This window comes from Panthera onca, chromosome C2 (genome assembly GCF_046562875.1).
Source record: "Panthera onca isolate mPanOnc1 chromosome C2, mPanOnc1 haplotype 2, whole genome shotgun sequence".
NCBI lineage: Eukaryota > Metazoa > Chordata > Mammalia > Carnivora > Felidae > Panthera > Panthera onca.
The window spans coordinates 89,520,535-89,540,635 of NC_138347.1; the positions used below are offsets into that span (position 1 = coordinate 89,520,535).

At 37.4% G+C, this 20,101-nt stretch overlaps 2 protein-coding genes across 2 annotated transcripts in view; both read left to right on the plus strand.

Moving 5' to 3' along the window:
- Positions 1-13,787, plus strand: part of LOC132683388 (uncharacterized) — a 62,276-nt gene extending 48,489 nt beyond the window's left edge. Inside the window, exon 4 of the mRNA XM_081790149.1 lies at positions 13,314-13,787. Coding sequence (XP_081646275.1) covers positions 13,314-13,340 — 27 coding nt within the window. The 3' untranslated portion in view covers positions 13,341-13,787. The remainder of the gene's footprint in view (positions 1-13,313) is intronic.
- Positions 1-20,101, plus strand: part of TBL1XR1 (TBL1X/Y related 1) — a 177,493-nt gene that overhangs the window by 44,141 nt on the left and 113,251 nt on the right. The window lies entirely within an intron of this gene.

Sequence of the window (20,101 nt, forward strand, 5' to 3'; positions counted from 1 at the left end):
GGCTCCTGGAACTAAATTGTGGTGGCAGGACCCTGTTTTTCCTTGGGACTTTTTTTATTGATCTTTTGGTATATGTGTTTTGTTAGGACATCTAGAGTAATGCTATGTCTACCTCACAAGGTCTTATTGACTTGATTTTATCAGTGTAGTGGACCAGCGTGATGTGTAGTGGTGTGGTGAAATAATTAAGGTCATATGAAAGCTAGAAACTTGACTTAGCTTGAGGTAATATAGTGACTGTGTATTACTGTCCCACCCAAATGATAACAAATTACTTCTGGAGTTCTTCTGTTTGTAGAAGTAGAGAAACCATTTGCCAGAACTATAGCTGCAGCTATAACAGGAACTGCAGGTACTGCGCTAAAGAGATCAAATTTGGATTACCAGCTGTATTTCTAGTCATTACATTTAAAATACACTCATTCTCTATGAATATTTGTGTGTTCTGTGTTAGCCAAACGGTTGTATTAAATGATTATCTGCTAGGGATTGCAACCCTTGCATCTTTTAATTCTTTGATAATTTGCACACCACTCCCCTCCCACCCTACCCCCCCACCCCCGGGCAATATTTTGTTTGGAGGGAGTGCTCCAGGGGTCTATATCTGAACTTTCCTGATCCAGTATAACCCCATTACTCCATTTGTCATAGCATCATTGTAGGATTTTGTTCCTTGGTAGTCCACTGGAACTACGTTTTTCAGCTACATATTCAGCACCTGGGGAAATACCTATAGGTTGGGGGATTGATCCACTCTGTATAAATGGGCTTGGCCCAAAACTTAATATATTATTTGAATGCTATAATCCTTTTTCCTGACACATACGTCATGGTTGGTGTTATGTAAGAGGTCCTCAGGGATTAGTTTAAGAGTTAGATTTTTATAGTCCCAAAAATTTGGGTCAGGGTATTTCCCTCTCCCAAGTACATAGTTGCCCTGTTAAGTGGCTGTTGTTCTTCCATGGAAAATAACAGTACTTGTGATATAATCATAGGGTCTTGTTTGAAGGATTCTTTGCTTTACCTTCATTCTAGAGGCTCTAGGTCTAGGGACTTTGAGAGGCTGTGATTTTCTATGTGGTGGCTTATGTCTCCTCTGTCAACCTCTGTGTGTCATACCTAGAGTTGTTTATTTGTGTAGGTTTAGGGATCAGCAAACTTTTTCTTTTTTCAGCCCACGTATTAAATGTTTCAGGGTTTGTGTGCTATGGTCTTCAAAAAATCCATCCAACTCAGCCATCATAGTGTTAACGCATACATAGATAATATATAAATAAATGGGCATCTCTGTGTTTCCATAAAACTTTATTTTCAAAAACACTGTGGGTCATATTTAGACTGCAGGTTGTAATATCTGTACCTCTAGTATAGATCTTATAGGATTATGGTGGGATGTCCTAATATTACGATTTTAGGGATTTTCCACAATTCTTGCAGACAAACCAATTCGATAACCACTAGGTTCCTGTTTCTTTAACCTTGTTTGGTACTACTTGATGTTATAATTAAACAGCCAGCAAAATCTAGAGTGTGCATTTTGGTCATAACAGCTCTAGAGCAGGAGTTGGAAAACCATAGCCTACAGGCCAAATGTGGCCTGCACTTGTTTTTGTTGACCCACAAGCTAAAAATGTTTTTCACGTTTTTAATTGATTGAAAAAAATAAAGGATAGTGTTCTGTAAGTGAAAATTCTATGAAATTCAAATTTTCATATCATGTATAAGGATTTACTGGAACACAGCCACATTAGCTTGTTTACATACAGTTTATGGCTGCCCTCTCTTCACAGCAAGAGTTGGGTAGTTGTGACAGAGACATTGTGGCCTTAAAATAATGTCCTATCTGGCCCTTTAGAGAAAAAAAAAACACCCCAAAACAACAACAACAACAACAACAACAACAACAACAACAACAACAAAAACATTTGCTGATCCCTGCTCTAAGATTGGAGAAAAACTGTTTTGTGTCACGATCAATAACGGACTTGTTGTTTGTCAGTGCTTTGACTCAAGAATTTACATTGTGAATATGTTGCTCTCTATATTTGAATTCTCCAGTTAGAAGCTATGTCCTACTCTACTGTCCTTGTGTATCCACCTCATGTCTTCACAGCTTCACACTACTGTCTCCGCTTGGTCCCCAGAGCCTTGTTTTAAAGCACTTTATTACAGATGACCGCAGTTGGTAATTTAATTTTGCCATAGTCTGAGTATAAACTATCAGAGACCCATCTTATGTGATTGTTGCCTTACCCCAACTAGATTGGATAACATCCTCAGCTTCCCATTACCTTGAAGGTTCTCCCAGATTCTCATCACCTCAGTGATTTCAGAATTTAATGATATAAATAATATTAGCCAATGTTTTATTCAACTTTTACTGTAGGCATGCATTGAGCTAAGCACTTTTCACACAGAAGTGCTTACTTAGTATAGTGTCTGCCACATAAGTATTCAAAAAAGGTTAGCTGACATTTACTTATTTTTTCATTTAGATATAAATATCCCTCCTCCCCATACTTCATGTGTGATTAAAAAAAAAAAAAACCTCCTGGGCCATTAAAATTTTAAAAATCACGTTAAGTTTAAATTAGAGTGAATGACGTAAATTAACATTTTTTGCCTATAATATTTTTCCGTTTTAAAAATTTATAGGTAAATACAGTAGGTTCTCATTCACAGTAGTTATGTTTATAAGGTTGTTGTGAACACTGAATTAGCACATAATGAACCATTGCTTCTGGGGGAAATGCAGGGTTAGATTCCTGTGAACCTCTGGTCACATTTTCATCAAGTGATCAATAATAACCTTGTTTTCTGTGTTTCTGTTTAAAGACCACCCCTTATTTTATATATATTGTTGATTCATTAACATTTCATTAATGGCTGACAGCATCATAACTCCCTAAATGAATTAAGCCCATCTATCACACATGTTTTCCGTAAGGCGTGTCACAGGAACACTAGACAAAACTTCAGCACTATGCTTGGTGCTATTTTAAATAGTGAAATCACCAAAAATACAAAATACAAAAATTTGGCACTAAATGTACCATACAAAGGATATTTGTTTATAGAATGAAAGTTGAAACAAGAAGGCAGAATGCTGCATTATTGGCTGGGGGTATACAACAAGCACCTCAAGTTTTTCACTGTTCTGTACAGGACTGAGGATTACAAAGGCACTACAAGTATTGATGTTGGGATTACATATAAATTTTAGCAAGTAGGCAGATTTCACAAATATGGGATCCATGAATACTGAGGATTGACACTATCTCCTCAGATGCCACAGTTTTTGATTTTAATTTTTCTTTTATATTTTAATGTTTTCACTTATTTATTTTTAAGTTGTGTTAAAATACATATAAGCTTATAGTTGAGTTGTGTTAACTATATTTACATGGTTGTGCCACCAATCTCCAGAACTCTTTATACTCGTGAAACAACTCCCCATTTCTCTCTCCCTCCATTCCCTGGCAACTACCGTTGTACTTCCTGTTTTTATGAATTTAAGTACACTAGATAAGTGGCACTATAGTATTTGTCTGTGACTGGCTTCTTTCACTTAGTATTATATCCTCAAAGTTTGTCTATGTTATAGTGTGTGTCAAGACTTTGCTTTTTAAGGCTGAATAATAATCCATTGTACGTATAGACCCCATTTTGTTCATTCATCCTTTGATGGACGCTTGGGTTGCTTCTACCATTTGGCTCTTGTAAATATTGCTGCTCTAAACACAGGTGTGCAGATATCTCTTTGAGACATTGCTTTTTTTTAACAATGGTTTATCTTTTATATGTTACACATATATATTGCAAAAATGAATGAGCTAACAACAGGTGTTTATTACAAAGCAACAGGTAAAAGTTGTCAGTTTGACTTCGCCCCATTCACCAGTGACAGCTGTTATTTACAGTTTGGTGTGTATTCTTTCATATGTACACAATTCAAGCATATATATAAAATATGTGAAGACTACTGAATATGACTTATTAACATGTATAGTATAGTAGCAGTTGGGATCATATGAGTACTGTTCTATATATTGTTGATATTTCATGTAAATATGTATATATCTTAGTCTTAAATACTATCTACTATTCTAATTTCTGTCGCATACTTTTGAAAAATCAAAATCAGGTTTTAAATTTAAAAGTAATGCATACATATGGTAGAAAACTCTAAACAGTACAGAATGGTGTGAAGAAAACTAAGAATATCTGGTCTTCCTTTATTTTTTCTTATTCCCTCCCAATCTTACTTCCTGGAGGCAGGCACTGTTTGCTATAGTAACTTTAAATAATAAATTATACCAAAGATTCTTATTTCTTGATATATTAACCATGAGCCACATCTAATATGAAGGTTTTGAGGAAATTAGTGCATTTACTCTTCTTTACACTTCCTTTTTCCAACTTTCTGAATATTATTGCAGAGTACAGAGTAGAGCTTGCAACTACTTAGTTCTATACCTCCTTTTTTGCTGTATGATGTTTTAGAAACTGAAAAAGGAGTAATTTTTATGATAATTACTATGTAATATTTATGAGAAAGAAACCTAATACTGTGTTATTAAATTTCTGTTCAACGAGAATCTCCCACTGTCAGTGATGAGTATCCTTTTTTGTTTTTGTATTTGTTATTTGTAGGTCCGTCATACTTAGCTGCCACTGTTTTTTCTATCTCACATTGTGTTTCATCGGGTTCCTTTTTTCTTTTGTTCCTCTACCTTTTCAGTTTTGCCATACAAGTAAAATTTAAAGTTTTTATTTTGACTCTTGATGGAAAATCTGACTAGTGAGAGCAGTGCTTTTATGTCATGATATGTATATAGAAAATGATACTATTTGGTGGGTGGAGCTGCCTGCAGCAGAGGCCTCTGGTAACCCATTTATTTGTAGCATACGTGCTGGGGAAACCCTGGGTTATAATAGGAATCCAGTTTCTACATATTTTTCTCCTAGAACTTGGAGGACACTGGTCTGCTGTCTTCTGTCATCCAGTATTTCTGATAAGAAGATGAATATTTCTCGATTGTCTTTGACGGCTTTCTTTGTATTCTGGAATTTTACTAGCGTGAGTCTGTCTAGTCATGGGTCTTATTTCATTTGTTGTGTTGTTTTTGTTTTGTTGAGTCTTTTCACTTTGAAGATTGAATCTTTGTCTCTTGGAAAGCTTATGATGTGTTCCCCTCAACCCATCACCTGCTTTTGAGAATTAATTTTACTTCACCTCTGTTTTCCACTTTGGGATGTTTTGTGTAAACAGATCTTGGACCCCCTAGATCTTAATTCATTTTTAATTTTTTTCTTAGAGATTCACCTTTGTGTTTTGGGGGTTTGTTTTTCTTTTTTAAAGTTTATTTATTTTGAGAGAGAGCGAGAGCGTGCACGCCTGTGTGTGCAGTGTGGGGAGAGGGGGTGCGGTCGGAGTGAGAATCTGAAGCAGGCTCCATGCTCTCAGTGTGGAGCCTGACGTGGGGCTCCATCCACGAACAGTGAGATCATGACTTGAGACGAAGTCGGACGCTTAACCAACTGAGCCACCCAGGCACCCTTAAATAATTTGGTATTTAATCATGACCGTTTTCTCCTGGATTTTGGTTTTCTCTGTTAACAGTTCTGTTTATCTTGTTCTTCTTTCATGCTGTTAGGTTTCCCCATGTGGTTAGTGGATCTTGGTTAGTATTGGCAGTTGAAGTGTGTCTGCTCTAGTATGTAGTTCTTTACTAGGGCCTCTATCTTGAATGGTAGTTTTGGTGTGGTAGGTTCTGTGAAGTTGGATTAGGTGTGGGCCAGCAGACCAGGCCTCCTTCCAGGGAGGATGTATGTGTGGGTGAAGTGGCACCATTCTAACTTAGGTTAATTGTGGTGTCTTCAAACATTGCAGGTGGGGAGCGTTTTGGTATATTTCACTTGGCTAGTATTAAGAAACTGATCCCTTTCTCCCTGTTTTTCCCTGCTCAACCCTCCCCCTTTATTTCACTCTTTGTGTTAGAAGTCTGATGTGCCCCGCCAACTTCCTGCTCTGCTTTTCTGTCAAGCCTGGCTACTCTCACAGTAAGGCTAACCTAGGCAGAAATGCCTACTTCATAGAGATCAGCTCTTTGGCTTTATCTTAAAGGCAAAAGCTGCCACCACCATTGCTCTGATTACCAGTCAGAGGAGGAGGGGTCATCTATCCAGAGTAAGGTAATGCAGCACCCTTATGAAGCACCTTAGTTGTTTCCTCCTGCTTGTAGTTGTGATTAGTTTGATTGATATTTAGAACTTCTCTAGCATGTCCTTGAAAAGATTTTGGTGCCTTAATGTGATTTCCTCTATTAATCCAGTCTTTCCTACTTTCTATCTGCCCATGTTTCTTTAAAATTTATGATTGGTCAGTGACATCTTTTCTTGTTTTGCAACAGTGCTGTCAACTCATTTTAATATAAATCTTTTCCCTGCCATTTCAGGGGGGACCTTGGGAAGGAGGGGGGAGAGAGAGACAGAGACAGAGACTGAGAGAAATTTATTTTGTCTGCTACCTTAAGCTATAATTGACTAATTTGTGACTGATAAAAGGTATATAAGTTCTCAAACACCTTTTTCTTCTTTCGTGCCTGAGAAGAATTGTTAAATCATCTTCTTTTCCCCCTAGTAACAACATTTTAATCTTCAGTCTATGCCATATAATGCTGACTGCTGTTCCTGGGCATATGGCTCTTTGTGGAAGAGAGCATGCATAACCATAGTGATGCTGCCGGTCATCCCCTTCTGGGTGGATCTTGTATGTATATGGTTACATGTGTGAGTGAAGTCACCGTTTTTAAGAAACACTATATACTGGATAATAATTTATTCAGTCACTCATGAACATGGTCAGAAGACTGATAAAATTGTGTTGTTACCTCTAGTGAAGCATAGCAAAGCAGAGAAACATTTTTGAAAATGATTTAGTAAAAGCCTGGGGGAAGAGAGTGAAAGAGCAGCTAGCTCATCTTTGTGCTTTACGATCTTCTGTGGATGTGCAGGGTAGTTTTAGCACAAACTTTGCTGGAGGGGGGGAAATATGGCACTTTTGTCCCAAATACCTTTTCACTTAACCACCTTGTAGACCTTGTTTGTTTTGTTTTTGTAATGTCCTGAGGATATTAGGTGAAGGGTTTTACTGCCTAAATGTTTTTAAACTTTAGGCCTTTGAGGAAAAATTGAGAAGAGATGTCAGTGCATACAACTGTAATAAAGACAGGTGTTTATGTACGTGGCTTTCAGACTTTTTTGGTCTGTAGTCCACAGTAAGACATGCATTTACATTGCTGCCTTGTTACATGTGTGTACATGACACCGAAATTAGAGTTCCGTGGAATAGTATTTGCCTTTCATAGGATATACTTGTATTGTCTCTATTTCATTAGAAGAAAAGGTATGATCCACTAACTTTATAATCCACTAATAGGTTGTGACCTGCTGTTTAAAAACCCCTGATTTAAATCCTGATCTGTTAGAGTACTGAGAAAAGGGAAGGGTTTGGATTCAGGAGACCTAGGTGGTTCTAGCTAGCTTTATGGCCTTGGGTAATTTCCTTCTTTGCGTTTGTTTTTACAAGTGAAAAATGGGAATAATAATGTCTTGTTAACTTGATAATGAGGATTAAAAATAAATGCAAAGTGCCTAGCAGTGCTAGGGATAATGTAGATATTTAAAAATCAGAAGGTTTTTATTATCTTCATTAGTTTTACTGTATGCCACCTGTCATGTTGAGTAGGCACTGAGATGAGATTCAAACGTTCTTACTTTTAGGGAGGCAGGTACAGAGACGTGTAGACATAACTGCCTTACTGGTGAACAGGATGTAAGTTGAGTATATAAGAGGAATAGTAACCTAATAGAGGAAGTTAGAGTTGGGCAAGTACAGGGGTGCCTTTTTTTTGTTTTAAAGTTTCAGGGAACAGGGTCCCTCAAATTACCTCTAGCTAAATGGGGTTTTACTTTAAGGCTACATAAGGGAGGTAAGGAAAAACAGCAGTTATTTAAAGCTGCAGAAATAGATGTTTCAGAGAATTGCAGTACTGTTTTGACCATAACTAATTGTTTTCATTGTCTGACTTCATGGATAATTGGCACATCTTGTGGAATATAACAGAATTCTCATGTGTTTCCTTCAGTAGCAGCAATACTAGGTACAGAATTCTGTCATCATAACTCATTTCTGTCTCTCACTAGCTCACGTTCTACTCTTCTTTGCTTTATGATTTCTGTTGGTGTGTGATTTCTGCTGACCCCTGTCACACTCTTGGTTTTTTTGACTCCTGTTATTTTGGTTGCAAGCAACAGAAGTAGATTATAGATAGCTGAAGCTACACAGAGGAAAGATGTGGTGGTTCAAAGAAAAAAAATTATCAACAGATCTAGGACATAGAAGTGAGCTGACTTGACAGTGGTTAATAACCAGTTCAAATTATTTTCCTCTATGGTTTTTCTCTTTATATTCCGATATCTAGGATGGAGTCTGATTTCCGGAGCTTGAGTTACGTTTCTGTCCTTTGGCCAGGGGTGGAGAGGACACTCGCTTAAATTCCAGCCAGAAGTCTGCAGTAGAAGCTGTGTAGAGTGTTGCTCCAGAAGGGACACTGGGTACTGGCAGCCAACAGTGTGTCCAGTTGCAGTGTGACTGTATGTTGTGTTTGTAGAGGGGGGGTGTGTGTTTTACTCAAACTGCAGAAAGCCAATATGTCTGGTCCTTAATCATTACCCTGTGTAGAGTGTGTTAGTGGACACACATCTGGTTTAAAAAGTGAAAGAACTTAGGAACAGTATGTGACTAGGGCTTAGGGCACATATTTTGAAATTATGTGATATGAGAAGAGAGAGATAATAAAGATAATGTCATCCCAGGGATTTCTGATTCATTTATTTTAAGCTGTGAAATTATATGACCATATTTATCTTTTAGAAAGTTTACTCTAGAGGCATTAAAAAGGCTGAAGTTAGGGCGAATGGCTGTGTGAGCAGATAGAGGCAGCAAGGCCAGTAGGAAAGCTGTCGAATTAGTTGAAATCCAGATTTATAAGGCCCTTTCTGATCTGTTCCCATTTACTGCTGTGATTTAATTTTCTGCCATTTGTCCCTTGCTTACCACTCCCTGGCCATACTTCTCTTTTGATCCAGTCAAACTTGTTCTCTCCTCAGAGCCTGTATACTTGATTGGAATTCTCTAATCTCTGGTTGGCAACTTGCTTGGGTTCTCCTCATATATACCTCAGTTCATAATGTCCCTTCCTTCTTTCCTGGCTATGTTCTCTGATCCCATTGCCTATATATTTTTTCACTTTCAGATTATTCTGTTTTATATTCTCCATAGCAGTTACTTAAATTTTTTTTCCCACTAGTTCTGCTAACAGTGGTAGGGACCCTACGATTTGGTTGCTAAAGGAGACTCCTAGGATCCCCAAATACAGTGCTAGTCAGTCTGATTTATTGCTGAAAAAGGATGCCGTACAGCAAGTGCCTTGAAGTAAGGTTATGCATCACAACCAAAGGTTGCCTCCCAGCAGCGGACCTGAAGAGGTTGAATGTGAACTCCATTTGTCTTCCCTCTGTAGGGTCATACTGGACATGTTTCCTCTCTCTGACCATGATCACTGATGTGTGCAAGAAGCACCTTGCTGAGAGCCCACAGTGAAGTCTCGCCTCTTATATTCTGCAGGGCACATAGGCTTTTGATAGAGACCTCTGGGGGGTCTCACCACAACCAGGTGCAAACCATCAGTCACTGTTAATAATAAACAGTGCTGACAAGCTGGTACAAACAGCCCAGACTCATTGGACCCATGGTTTCAAAGCAACATTATTAATTAGCATGTTTGGGTTTTTTGTTTGTTTGTTGTTAAAGTTAATTTATTTTGAGAGAGACAGAGACAACATGAGGGGAGGGGGAGAGAGAGGGAGGGAGGGAGGGAGGGAGGGAGGGAGGGAGGGGAGACAGAGAATCCCAAGCAGGCTCCATGCTGCTAGTAGAGAGCCTGATGTGGGGCTCAAACTCAAAAAACCACGAGATCATGACCTGAGCTGAAACCAAGAATCGGACACTTAACTGACTTAGCTACCCAGGCGCCCCCGTTAATCAGCATGTTTTGTGCTTTGACTAGGTATCCATATGTGCCATGAAGGTGGTACTTTTATTTCAGTGCTTGACTCAGGCCATTTTCAGGCCTGCTGGAATTTCTGTCAGAGTGCTTTTTGCTTAATGTGTTTATCTTTGTCTTCCACTAGAATGTAAATGTCAGTAGAGCAGGAATCTTGTCTGTGTTGGAAGATATCAACGATTTTGTTAATGTATGTGAGATTTAACAGTGGATATTCAGAATGACCAAAAGTATCTTTCCTATTTAGAGGTGGGTTTTTTTTTCCCTCTCTCCCTCTTTCCTTCCTTCCTTCCTTCTTTCCTCCCTCCCTCCCTTCCTTCTTTCCTTCCTCCCTCCCTTCCTTCTTTCCTTCCTCCCTCCCTTCCTTCTTTCCTTCCTCTCTCCCTTCCTTCTTTCCTTCTTTCCTTCTTTCCTTCTTTCCTTCCTTCCCTCCCTCCCTCCCTCCCTTCCACTTTTAGGTTTGAAAGGACCAGGTACTTTATGCAGTGTTGAGGTCAGGAGGCAGTGAATGTTCCCCTTCTTGTTATTCCTTCATCTTTTCTTGATTCCCCTGTAAGGGTCTTTATAATTAGGCAAATGAGGTAGTTTCCCTTTTTTTTGTATGTTGCTATGTGTCTTTGAGGAGTTACACATACAAAAAATTCTCTCTGAACTTTCTCCTATAAAAAAAAACTAAGAGTATTTTTATAAGCAGGTGAGGCAATAATAGCTACCTTTTTTGGGTGTCTTTATTCACCAAACATTGTGCTAAGTTTTTTTTTTTTTTTTTTTTTTTTTTTAACATACACTATTTGTAATCCTTATGAGGACAATACAAGGTGGACACTAATATCCCTATTTTAAAGAAATACAATCTGAGGCTTAAAATAAAGTACTATGCTTAAGGCTGTTCTTGGTAATAACTTGGAAGAGGTAGATGTGGACCAAGGTCATTAGAGTTCCAAAACCAGAGTACTTCTCATTATACCATGTAGTAGAAGTAGAAGATGACAAGAACCTTACAGTGAATGCTAGTGACATAACTTTGCAACATATGGTAGCAATGAAGATGAGAAAAAGTCAAAGTTCTGCCCCTTACAGCTTGCTGATTCCATGTTAACCATAACTTCTGGTGCTTTGTCTTGTCTGTTTCTGTTTCCGTTTCTGTTTTTACTTACGTATTTAGAACTCTCTCATCTCTTTTATTGGATTCATGTGAAATAGATATCTTGAAATGGATGCCCCTGATGTGCCAAATAAGTTCTGCCTATTATATTCTCTGAAACGTAGTTTTCTGTTGATACTGAGTTACTGATCACACAGTAAGCCTCAGTAATTTAACTGCTTTTACAGAATATCCAAATCCCAAATATTTTGTCCTTTTAAAACATTTCTAGATTGTCCTTCTCTGAGAGATTGTAAGCATTTTTATAAATCTAGGATCTGATCACCTCTTTATGGGTCTCTAATTTTGCTTTCCTTTCAGGTGATTATTTTTTTAACTCATTATTTTGAACATTTGAACATCTTAGCATGGCTCAAGCTTAAAATGTTACAAAAGTATATACTTGAAAAATCTTCTCCTATCTGCCCCCTACTCTGTTGGTTCTTCTCCTTGCAGCATTCAGTGTTATCTTTTTTTCTTCTGTATCCTTCCAGAGATATTACTGTATGCAAACAAATAATGTTTTCTCTCAAATTCCCCCCCCCCCCCATATTATACATTAAACATACTGTTTTGCCTTTTCCTCCCCTTTGTACTTTTAACCTAACAGTATATCATGGTGATCATGCCCTTATCAGTACCTGAAGAGTTTATTATTCTCTTTTTTCGACTAGATAATATGTCACTATTATAGGCTCCTATTGATGGACAGTAGTTTGTTTCATTCCTTTTGGGAATGCTGCAAGAATATCTTTGTATGTAAGTTATTTTGCATGTATGCAAGTGTATTTTGAAAAATAAATTCTCCACAGTGGAATTTTAGGAACAAAGGATATAAGCATTTTTACATTTCATTGCCAGATTGTTTCCATGGAGGTTGTAGTAATGGACACTCCTACCAGTAGTGTTTGAGTAACACCATGAAGTGTTACGGCACTCTTTATTTATTTATTTATTTATTTAATTTATTTTTAGTACTTTTTATCTTTACCAAACTAGTAGATGAAAAATGCTATCTTGTGTTTTTAAAAATTAAAAAAAAAAATTTATTTATTTATTTTGAGAGAGAACATGCATAGGAGGGGCAGAGAAGAGAGAATCCCAAGCAGGGTTCATGCTGTCAGCGCAGAGCCTGACATGGGGCTCCATCTCACAAACTGTGAGATCCTGACCAGAGTCTAAATCAATTATCTTGTATTTTTTAAAGGTTTCATTGTAGTATAAGGTTTCATTGTAATAAAGGTTTCATTGTAATATAACAGATAAAAATACATAAAAAATCACAAAATATAGCTTGATGAGTTTCATAAATTGAACACACCTGTGTAACCACGCCCCCCCCAGTCATTGTACAGTCCCCAACTTCTGGAAAGATAACCATTATCCTTACTTAGATCATTGATTATTTATTTTTGTACTTCATATAAATCATAACAGTATATGTCCTTATTTATGGCTTCTTTGCTTAGCATCGTATCTAACAAGTTGTATTGGAAATTCTCAGTGAAATATTAAATTTGCACACTTCTAAGGAGAATCTTTTCATGTTTCAAGCCTTAAAATTTTTATTTTCTGTAAACTGTTTTTCTGTATCCATGGGTGGATGATCATTCTTATGGATCTCTTTATATAAAGGAAGTTAATCCTTTACATGGGATATGAGTTGTACCTGTTTTCTAAAGTTAGTCATGCCTTGGGGCGCCTGGGTGGCTCAGTCGGTTAAGTGTCCGACTTCGGCTCAGGTCATGATCTTGCGGTTCGTGGGTTTGAGCCCCGCTTCAGGCTCTGTGCTGACAGCTCAGAGCCTGGAGCCTGTTTCGGATTCTGTGTCTCCCTCCCTCTCTCTGACCCTCCCCCGTTCATGCTCTGTCTCTCTCTGTCTCAAAAATAAATAAACGTTAAAAAAAAAATTAAAAAAAAAAAAAGTCATGCCTTTTGATTTGGCATATAATGGTTCTTACATGAAGATTTTTTTAAATTAAGTAATTTTTTATGGCCATTAAATTTTTTTCTCCCCATTGTATTATTTTCCTCAATAGGTCTACTGTTTTCTGATCATCCAATAACCTTTGTTCAAGCACACTTTAATGTCAGTGAAGATGAAAGTATAATAAGTGAAAATCGATAATGCTGACCATGGTATTTGAATTAAATGTGAATGAGGTATAAGAAAAGGTGCCTGTAAGAAGATATTGCCACTGTCCAGGAGACTCTAGGTATATGCAGCGAAAGAAGTATAACAAACTTTATGGGCAAAATGAAGAAAGTGGTTGTGGTGAAAAGGATGATGTTCCACAGGAAGTGATGCTGGCAAAAAATTTCCCACTAAAGGAACTTTCTGAGATATTCCATGACCTTGAAAATGTAAGAGTTAAAATGTTAGAAGCTGTATGACAGTTCCCTGTGGTGTATGAAATCTAAAAGATGCTCTGTACTCTAAGTTATACCATGAGAGAAGACAAACGTCAAACTACTTGTAAGTTATTTACAAAGAAATAAAGTACTTTAATTCATAGTGGTTCTCATTTTAAAAATTATTAAAAAATATTATTGTATTTTTATTATAACATTTAATATGGTATATTAGAAAATATTAGTTTTACTGTATTTTTATTATAGAACAGTTTTTAATGTTTTGATAATTTTAAACGTCACAGAACAGGTCCCACTGAAGAAGGTCACTTCGCTTGGTTTCATCTTCTATTATCATTTCTATGACCACACTACCATACAAAATGGGGACTGCCTGTGTGTGTGTTTGAACTAACAACTGCCCCCCCCCCCCCCCCCCCAGCTCCTTAAATTGACCTAATAGTTTTAGAAAATGATCTCTTCGTCGTCTGTTCTTACCTGGGAGTCCATCATAGATTAGGTACAACTGAGAAAATGGTATGTTTTTCACGTACTTAAGGACTTGAATTCTTGGAGGTGCTCTGGATTTCGTTTCTTCCCCAAATTGCCAAGTGTGGATCTTAACAGTCTCATGAGCTTTATGAAGACGAGTATGCAAGGTCATCAAGGACAACAGTGGTTTTGTGTGTGTATTCAGAACCTGTTCTGTACTAGGCACTGTGTAAAGGATGTACAGATAGATAAGAGGTAACATATTGGAGTTGTGTATAAATATAGAAGAATTAAAGTTCATGATACTGAAACATTTTTAATACTTTTATAGTGTTGTTGAATTCTTTGCTGTGTTCTGTGATGTTGGTGATGCCACAAGAGTGATTGTTGTTTTCAAGGAAATTGGTGGGAACCAGATTGAGCATCTTTATATAGGTCAGAAGGCAACATGTCTAACTCATGCCATAAAACAGATATTTTAATGTTAATAATACATTGTCTTATTGGTGATACAGGTGAGGACTTAAGTTCAAAGGAGTAAGAAGTTATTTCCAGCTAGGGTATTCAGAGCAGGCTTCATGGATGCAGTACAGCTTTTCAAGGGCTTGAAAGATACCTTGTGGGCATGTTTATTTATTTGTTTATTTAAAATTATTAATGCTTAGTTTTGAAACAGAGTATGAGTAGGGGAGAGAGAGAGAGAGAGGGAGACACAGACCTGAAGCAGGCTCCAGGGTCTGAGCTGACAGCACAGAGCCTGATGCGGGCTTGAACTCCCAGACTGTGAGATCATGACCTGAGCCGAAGATGGACACTTAGCCAGCTGAGCCACTCAGGCGCCCCGGGCATGTTTATTTTTTTAAGTTATTTTTAAATTTTTATTTGTTCTTTTTTTTTGTTTCAATGTTTATTTTTGAGAGAGCACAAGAGGAGCGGGGGAGGGGCAGAGAGCGAGGGAGACAGGACTCAAAGTGGGCTCTGTGCTGATAGCAGAGAGCCTGATGTGGGGCTCGAACTCAGGAACCATGAGATCATGACCTGAGCTGAACGAAGTTGGAGGCTTAACCCACTATGCCACCCAGGTGCCCCACTCCTGGGCATGTTAACAGAAGCATGTACCAATTGGAGCAGACAATGCTGGGAAAGTCCTAAAGATAAAAACCCTTGTCTGATTTGTCTTAATTTTATTACATAACCCATTTTGGTTAATGATGTTTGACCGCTGATTGTTGGATTATTAATATTACTGATTTTTGTTCTCAAAAGAATGTTGCTGTATGATTCAGGATTGTATAGTATAGTAGGTCTCAAAGTGTGGTCTCTTTGTAACCTGTTAGCATTGCAAATCCTTGAATCCACCCCAGACCTAGCAGTTGGAATGGAAAGAACAGGGGTGGGACCCAGCAATCGGCTTTAACAAGTCCTACCTTGTTTTGAGAGGACTAGGCATTTATAATTCATTGTTACCCTTTGAAAAAATCTGTATCATTTTTATTTGATAGAGCATTTTTTTTTTTTTTTTTTTACATAATCTTTCCTAGAAGCTATTAATGATTAATCACCCATTTGGTAACTTTGATTAAAAGTCATTGCTTGGGCACCTGGGTGGCTTAGTCAGTTGAGCATCGGACTCTTGATTTCAACTCAGCTCATCATCCCAGGGTTGTGGGATTGAGACCCATGTCGGGCTCACAAGCATGCACATGTGTACTTTCTCTCACTCTCTCTCTCTCTTTTTTTAAAGTCATTGCTCTGCAACTTAAAATCTGGAAATTATTTAGGGGGCTGTTTTAATTGTGAGTAGTAATTATAAAGAAAATTGCTAGTACATCTCCTTGGCACATCAAGTATACTTGCTGTTTTATTGTCACCCAGAATTTAAAACTGAGGTATTGTGGCCATTGGGTATGTAGAAAGGAAACATGTTCTAATACTGTTTTTGACTTTTATGAAATCTTTTAATGATACCTGTCAGTTTTTATACTAATTTGTTTTGGAATTGTAATAATTCATTATTTCTAATTAAATTCTAATAATTGAGGGACTGTTAGGCTTTTCCAAAGGGGCTGGACTGCACTTTACATTCTGATCAGCAGTGTTTGAGGGTTCCAATTTGTCTGTATCCTCAACAACCATTATTACTGTCCTTTTGTTTTGATAGCCTTCCTTGTGGATGTGAAGTGGTATCTCATTGTGATTTTGATTTGCATTTCCCTGATGGCTAGTGATGTTGAAGGTATTTTCATGTGCTTATTGGCCATTTGTGTGTTGTCTTTGGAATATCTGTTCAGATATTTGGCCCATTTTAAAATTATATTGTTTGCCTCCTTATTATTGAGGTGTACTATTCATATATTCTAGACACAAGTCTCTTATGTTTTGCAAAAATTTCCTTCCATTTTGTGGGTTTTCTCTTCTTTGATGGTGTGTCCTTTGAAGGGAAAGAGTTTTAAATTTTGAGGATGGCAGTTTGTTTTTTCTTTTGTTGCTTGTACTTTAGGTATCCTAGCTAACCATTGCCTAATCCAGAGTTACTTAGGTCTTTGATCCATTTTAATTTTTTTTATATGGTATGAAGTACGGTTCCATTTTCATTCTTTTGCATGTGGATATCCTTTTGTCCCAGCACCCATTTCTTATAGTGACAGATTTTTGTGAATTTTTATCTATACTTCCTAGGTCTTTTTTTGTGCTTGAAGAGATTTTGAGTTTTACTGTCTACACCCACCCCATTGTCCAAGAAAGAATAAATTTACTAACTGTTGAAAAGACGCTGTGAATAAAGCACTGTGTACTGTTTTAGGAGTCCTAATTTTAGAAGGACATAAAGTGGAGCAGATTTTTGTTAATTGTTAGGTCACAAATTTTTAAAATGGGAAATAGAACACTTGGGAGTAAGAGACTGGAAGAAAGTCCTTCCAGTTGCTAACTAGTTTCATTTAAAGTAGAGTTAGACTTGTTTTGTATAGTTCAAGAAGCTCTGAGTAGGAATTACAGGTAAATACATTTGAATCCTAGAGAAGAAAGAACTTTGAAAACAATTAGAGCTGTCTAATAATTTACTAAAAAAGCACCTTTATGCAAAAGCACTCAACATTGGAGAAGCTCAAGCAGAGGTTGAATGATGGGTCATTTTGTCATTAAAATTACAAAATGAGGGGCTCCTGGATGGCTCAGTTGGTTGTGTCTGACTTCAGCTCAGGTCATGATCTCCTGGTTTGTGAGTTCCAGCCCCACATCGGGCTCTCAACTGTCAGTATGGAGCCTCTTCAGATCCTCTGTCCTTCTCTCTCTCTCTTTCTTTTTCAAAAATAAAACCATTAAAAAATTTTTTTCTTTAATGGTTTTATTTATTTTTTGAGAGAGAAAGTGAGTGGGAGAGGGGCAGAGAGAGAGGGAGACACAGAATCAGAAGGAGGCTCCAGGCTCTGAGCTGTCAGCACAGAGCCCAGTGAGGGGCTTGAACTCAGGAACTGCGAAATCATGACTTGAGCCAAGGTGGACGTCCAACTGACTGAGCCACCCAGGCGCCCCCAAAATAAAACATTTAAAAAAGCGTTTTAAAAAAATTACAGAATGGGTTTCTCCATGGAATGAAGTTTGTTGAAGGTTTTCTATTTCCTATTGTTTTCTTTCACAGTTGTGAAGGGTTTTCTCTTCAGGGTTCATCCTCTTCCACACTTTTGTCAAGTAGGAGAATGAGGGTGAGTGAAAATGGGCTATTGTCTTGAAGGCTTAAATAATAGAAGTAATCCAGTTTTTGATTAGCTAACATTGTCGTGCATTATCCTGAATATTAGCTCACCGCATGAGTAAAGGTGTGTTTTTGTATATGTATGTGCACTCCCCCCCCCCCACGTAAACACACACACACACACACACACACACACACACGCACACACGTCTCTAACCTTGTTGTAACACATAGTGAACAGTGGGGATGAGGCACTGTAGCAAGAGGGAAAATTGGGATGAAAACTAGTAAGTATTAGTCTAAGGTCAAATTTAGGCATGGTTGTGGATTGTTCAATGAAGAAAAGCTGGCATAAATGCAGGGAAATGTAAATTGTGATAGTATAAATTTTCCTTTCGGGAAATGACCCTTCCTGATTCAGGGAATTTTGCTCTTTATAAATGATCTCTTAGAAGAGTACATACTGTTAAAAGGAGAAAATGTGCTAGTGTAGATTTATCCTTTTGTGATAGGTGTATTTGAATCATATGTTTTAAGGTTTGAAAAAAACCCTGATCATTATATAAGCTGATTGAGACACATGAATTTGAATACCTGGCCTTAGGCAAAATAATTTAAGGACACTTAGTGATAAGATTCATACTATATGCTTAAATTAGAATTGGGAACATGAAAAAATCCGATGCCTTCATTTCTTTGAAGTGAGATTTTGGAATGAGCTTTATAGAAAAATTTCTGAGCTTAGCCTGTTCCATGTATTAAACATTTATCTTGTTTGCTCAATTTTAGGGGTGTTTGTCTATTTCTCTCTTTTTGTCTTTCCTTTCCTTTCCTTTCCTTTCCTTTCCTTTCCTTTCCTTTTCTTTTCTACACCCAACATGGGGTTTGAACTCACACCCTAAGATCAAGAGTCACATGATCTACTGACTGACCCAGCCAGGTACCCCATTATTTCTCACTTTGAGTATACCCTGGAATCCTGGTTGGGAATGGTTGGCTTCAAACAGAAGCTTTTTTTCCCCCCTTTTCTGTGATGTGGTATAGTTATGCCTTAACGAGCAATTGGTATAAATATATTAAAATAAACATGTCTTTCTGTAATTGTAGCTTTTTAAGGCTTGAATTTAAAATGTTTGTTAATGTGTGTATTCTTTTATGCTTAAGAATGTAAAAAGTGTTTTTAGTGTATATGAGTTTTCCTTCTAAGTTACTATACATTAAAAAAAGCATATTAAAGTATACTGTCAAGATTTTCTTTTCTTTTGCCTGTTTTTGAATGTACCACCTAAAGATTGCTAATGTTTAGGTTTCTTTCCATGATCCTATCAGAAGTTAGTAAAGCACTTCACTTCCTTTCTCAATTAATAGATACAAGACATGTATGAAGAAACAAAACAGATGAACATAGGGGAAGGGAAGGAAAAATAAAAGATAAAAAATGAGATGGAGGCAAGCCATAAGAGACTCTTAAATATAGAATACAAATTGGGGGTTGATGGAGGGGACGTGGGGAAGGAGATGGGCTCAATGGGTAATAGGCACTAAGGAGGGCACTTGCTGGGATGAGCACTGGGTGTTATATCTAAGTGATGAATCACTAAATTCTCCTGAAACCAGCCCTAACTACACTGTATGTTAACTAACTCAAATCTAAAAAAAAAAAAAAAAAAAAAAAAGACCTGTATATGCAGTACTGGATAGAATGTGGGGGAAAATATTGCACAAGATGGTATTTTCCTATGGCTGACTTTTGCTTATAATGTTTAATAGCCTTATTTAAATTTAGGGAGAGAGTCCTTGTATTAAAGAGTACCCCACATTCGACTAGTATAAGCTATAGAGTAATTTAAAAAATGCTACTGGAGTTGGAAGATGAAGAAAAACATTGTTTATGCTAATTATTTGGTATTTGAATGAGCCTGAAAAGACTCCTTTGTGACCACCAGTCCTTATACCACATATGTGATAATCTGTGCTTTGATGTGCAGCTATCCCCACTATTTAAAGAACCTGTTGCCCTGTGCCTTTGCCTTTTTTAGCTCTGTCAGCCAGAATCTGTCATTGATTCAAGAGCTCTGCTTTTCTTTAAACTTGACCATAATAGCTGTATGAAAGCTGTTCTAGCAAATTTGAATTTCCAAGAGTGTGCCTTCCCTGTTGGTGGACTTGCAGTGTTTTAGCTGCAGTATTTTAGGTCAGAGATTTTGCACAAGAGTTCAAATCAGTATTTATAGAGCCAAATTTGACATTAGTGCTTGCAGCAGATGTTATGACAATATTAAGGACTTT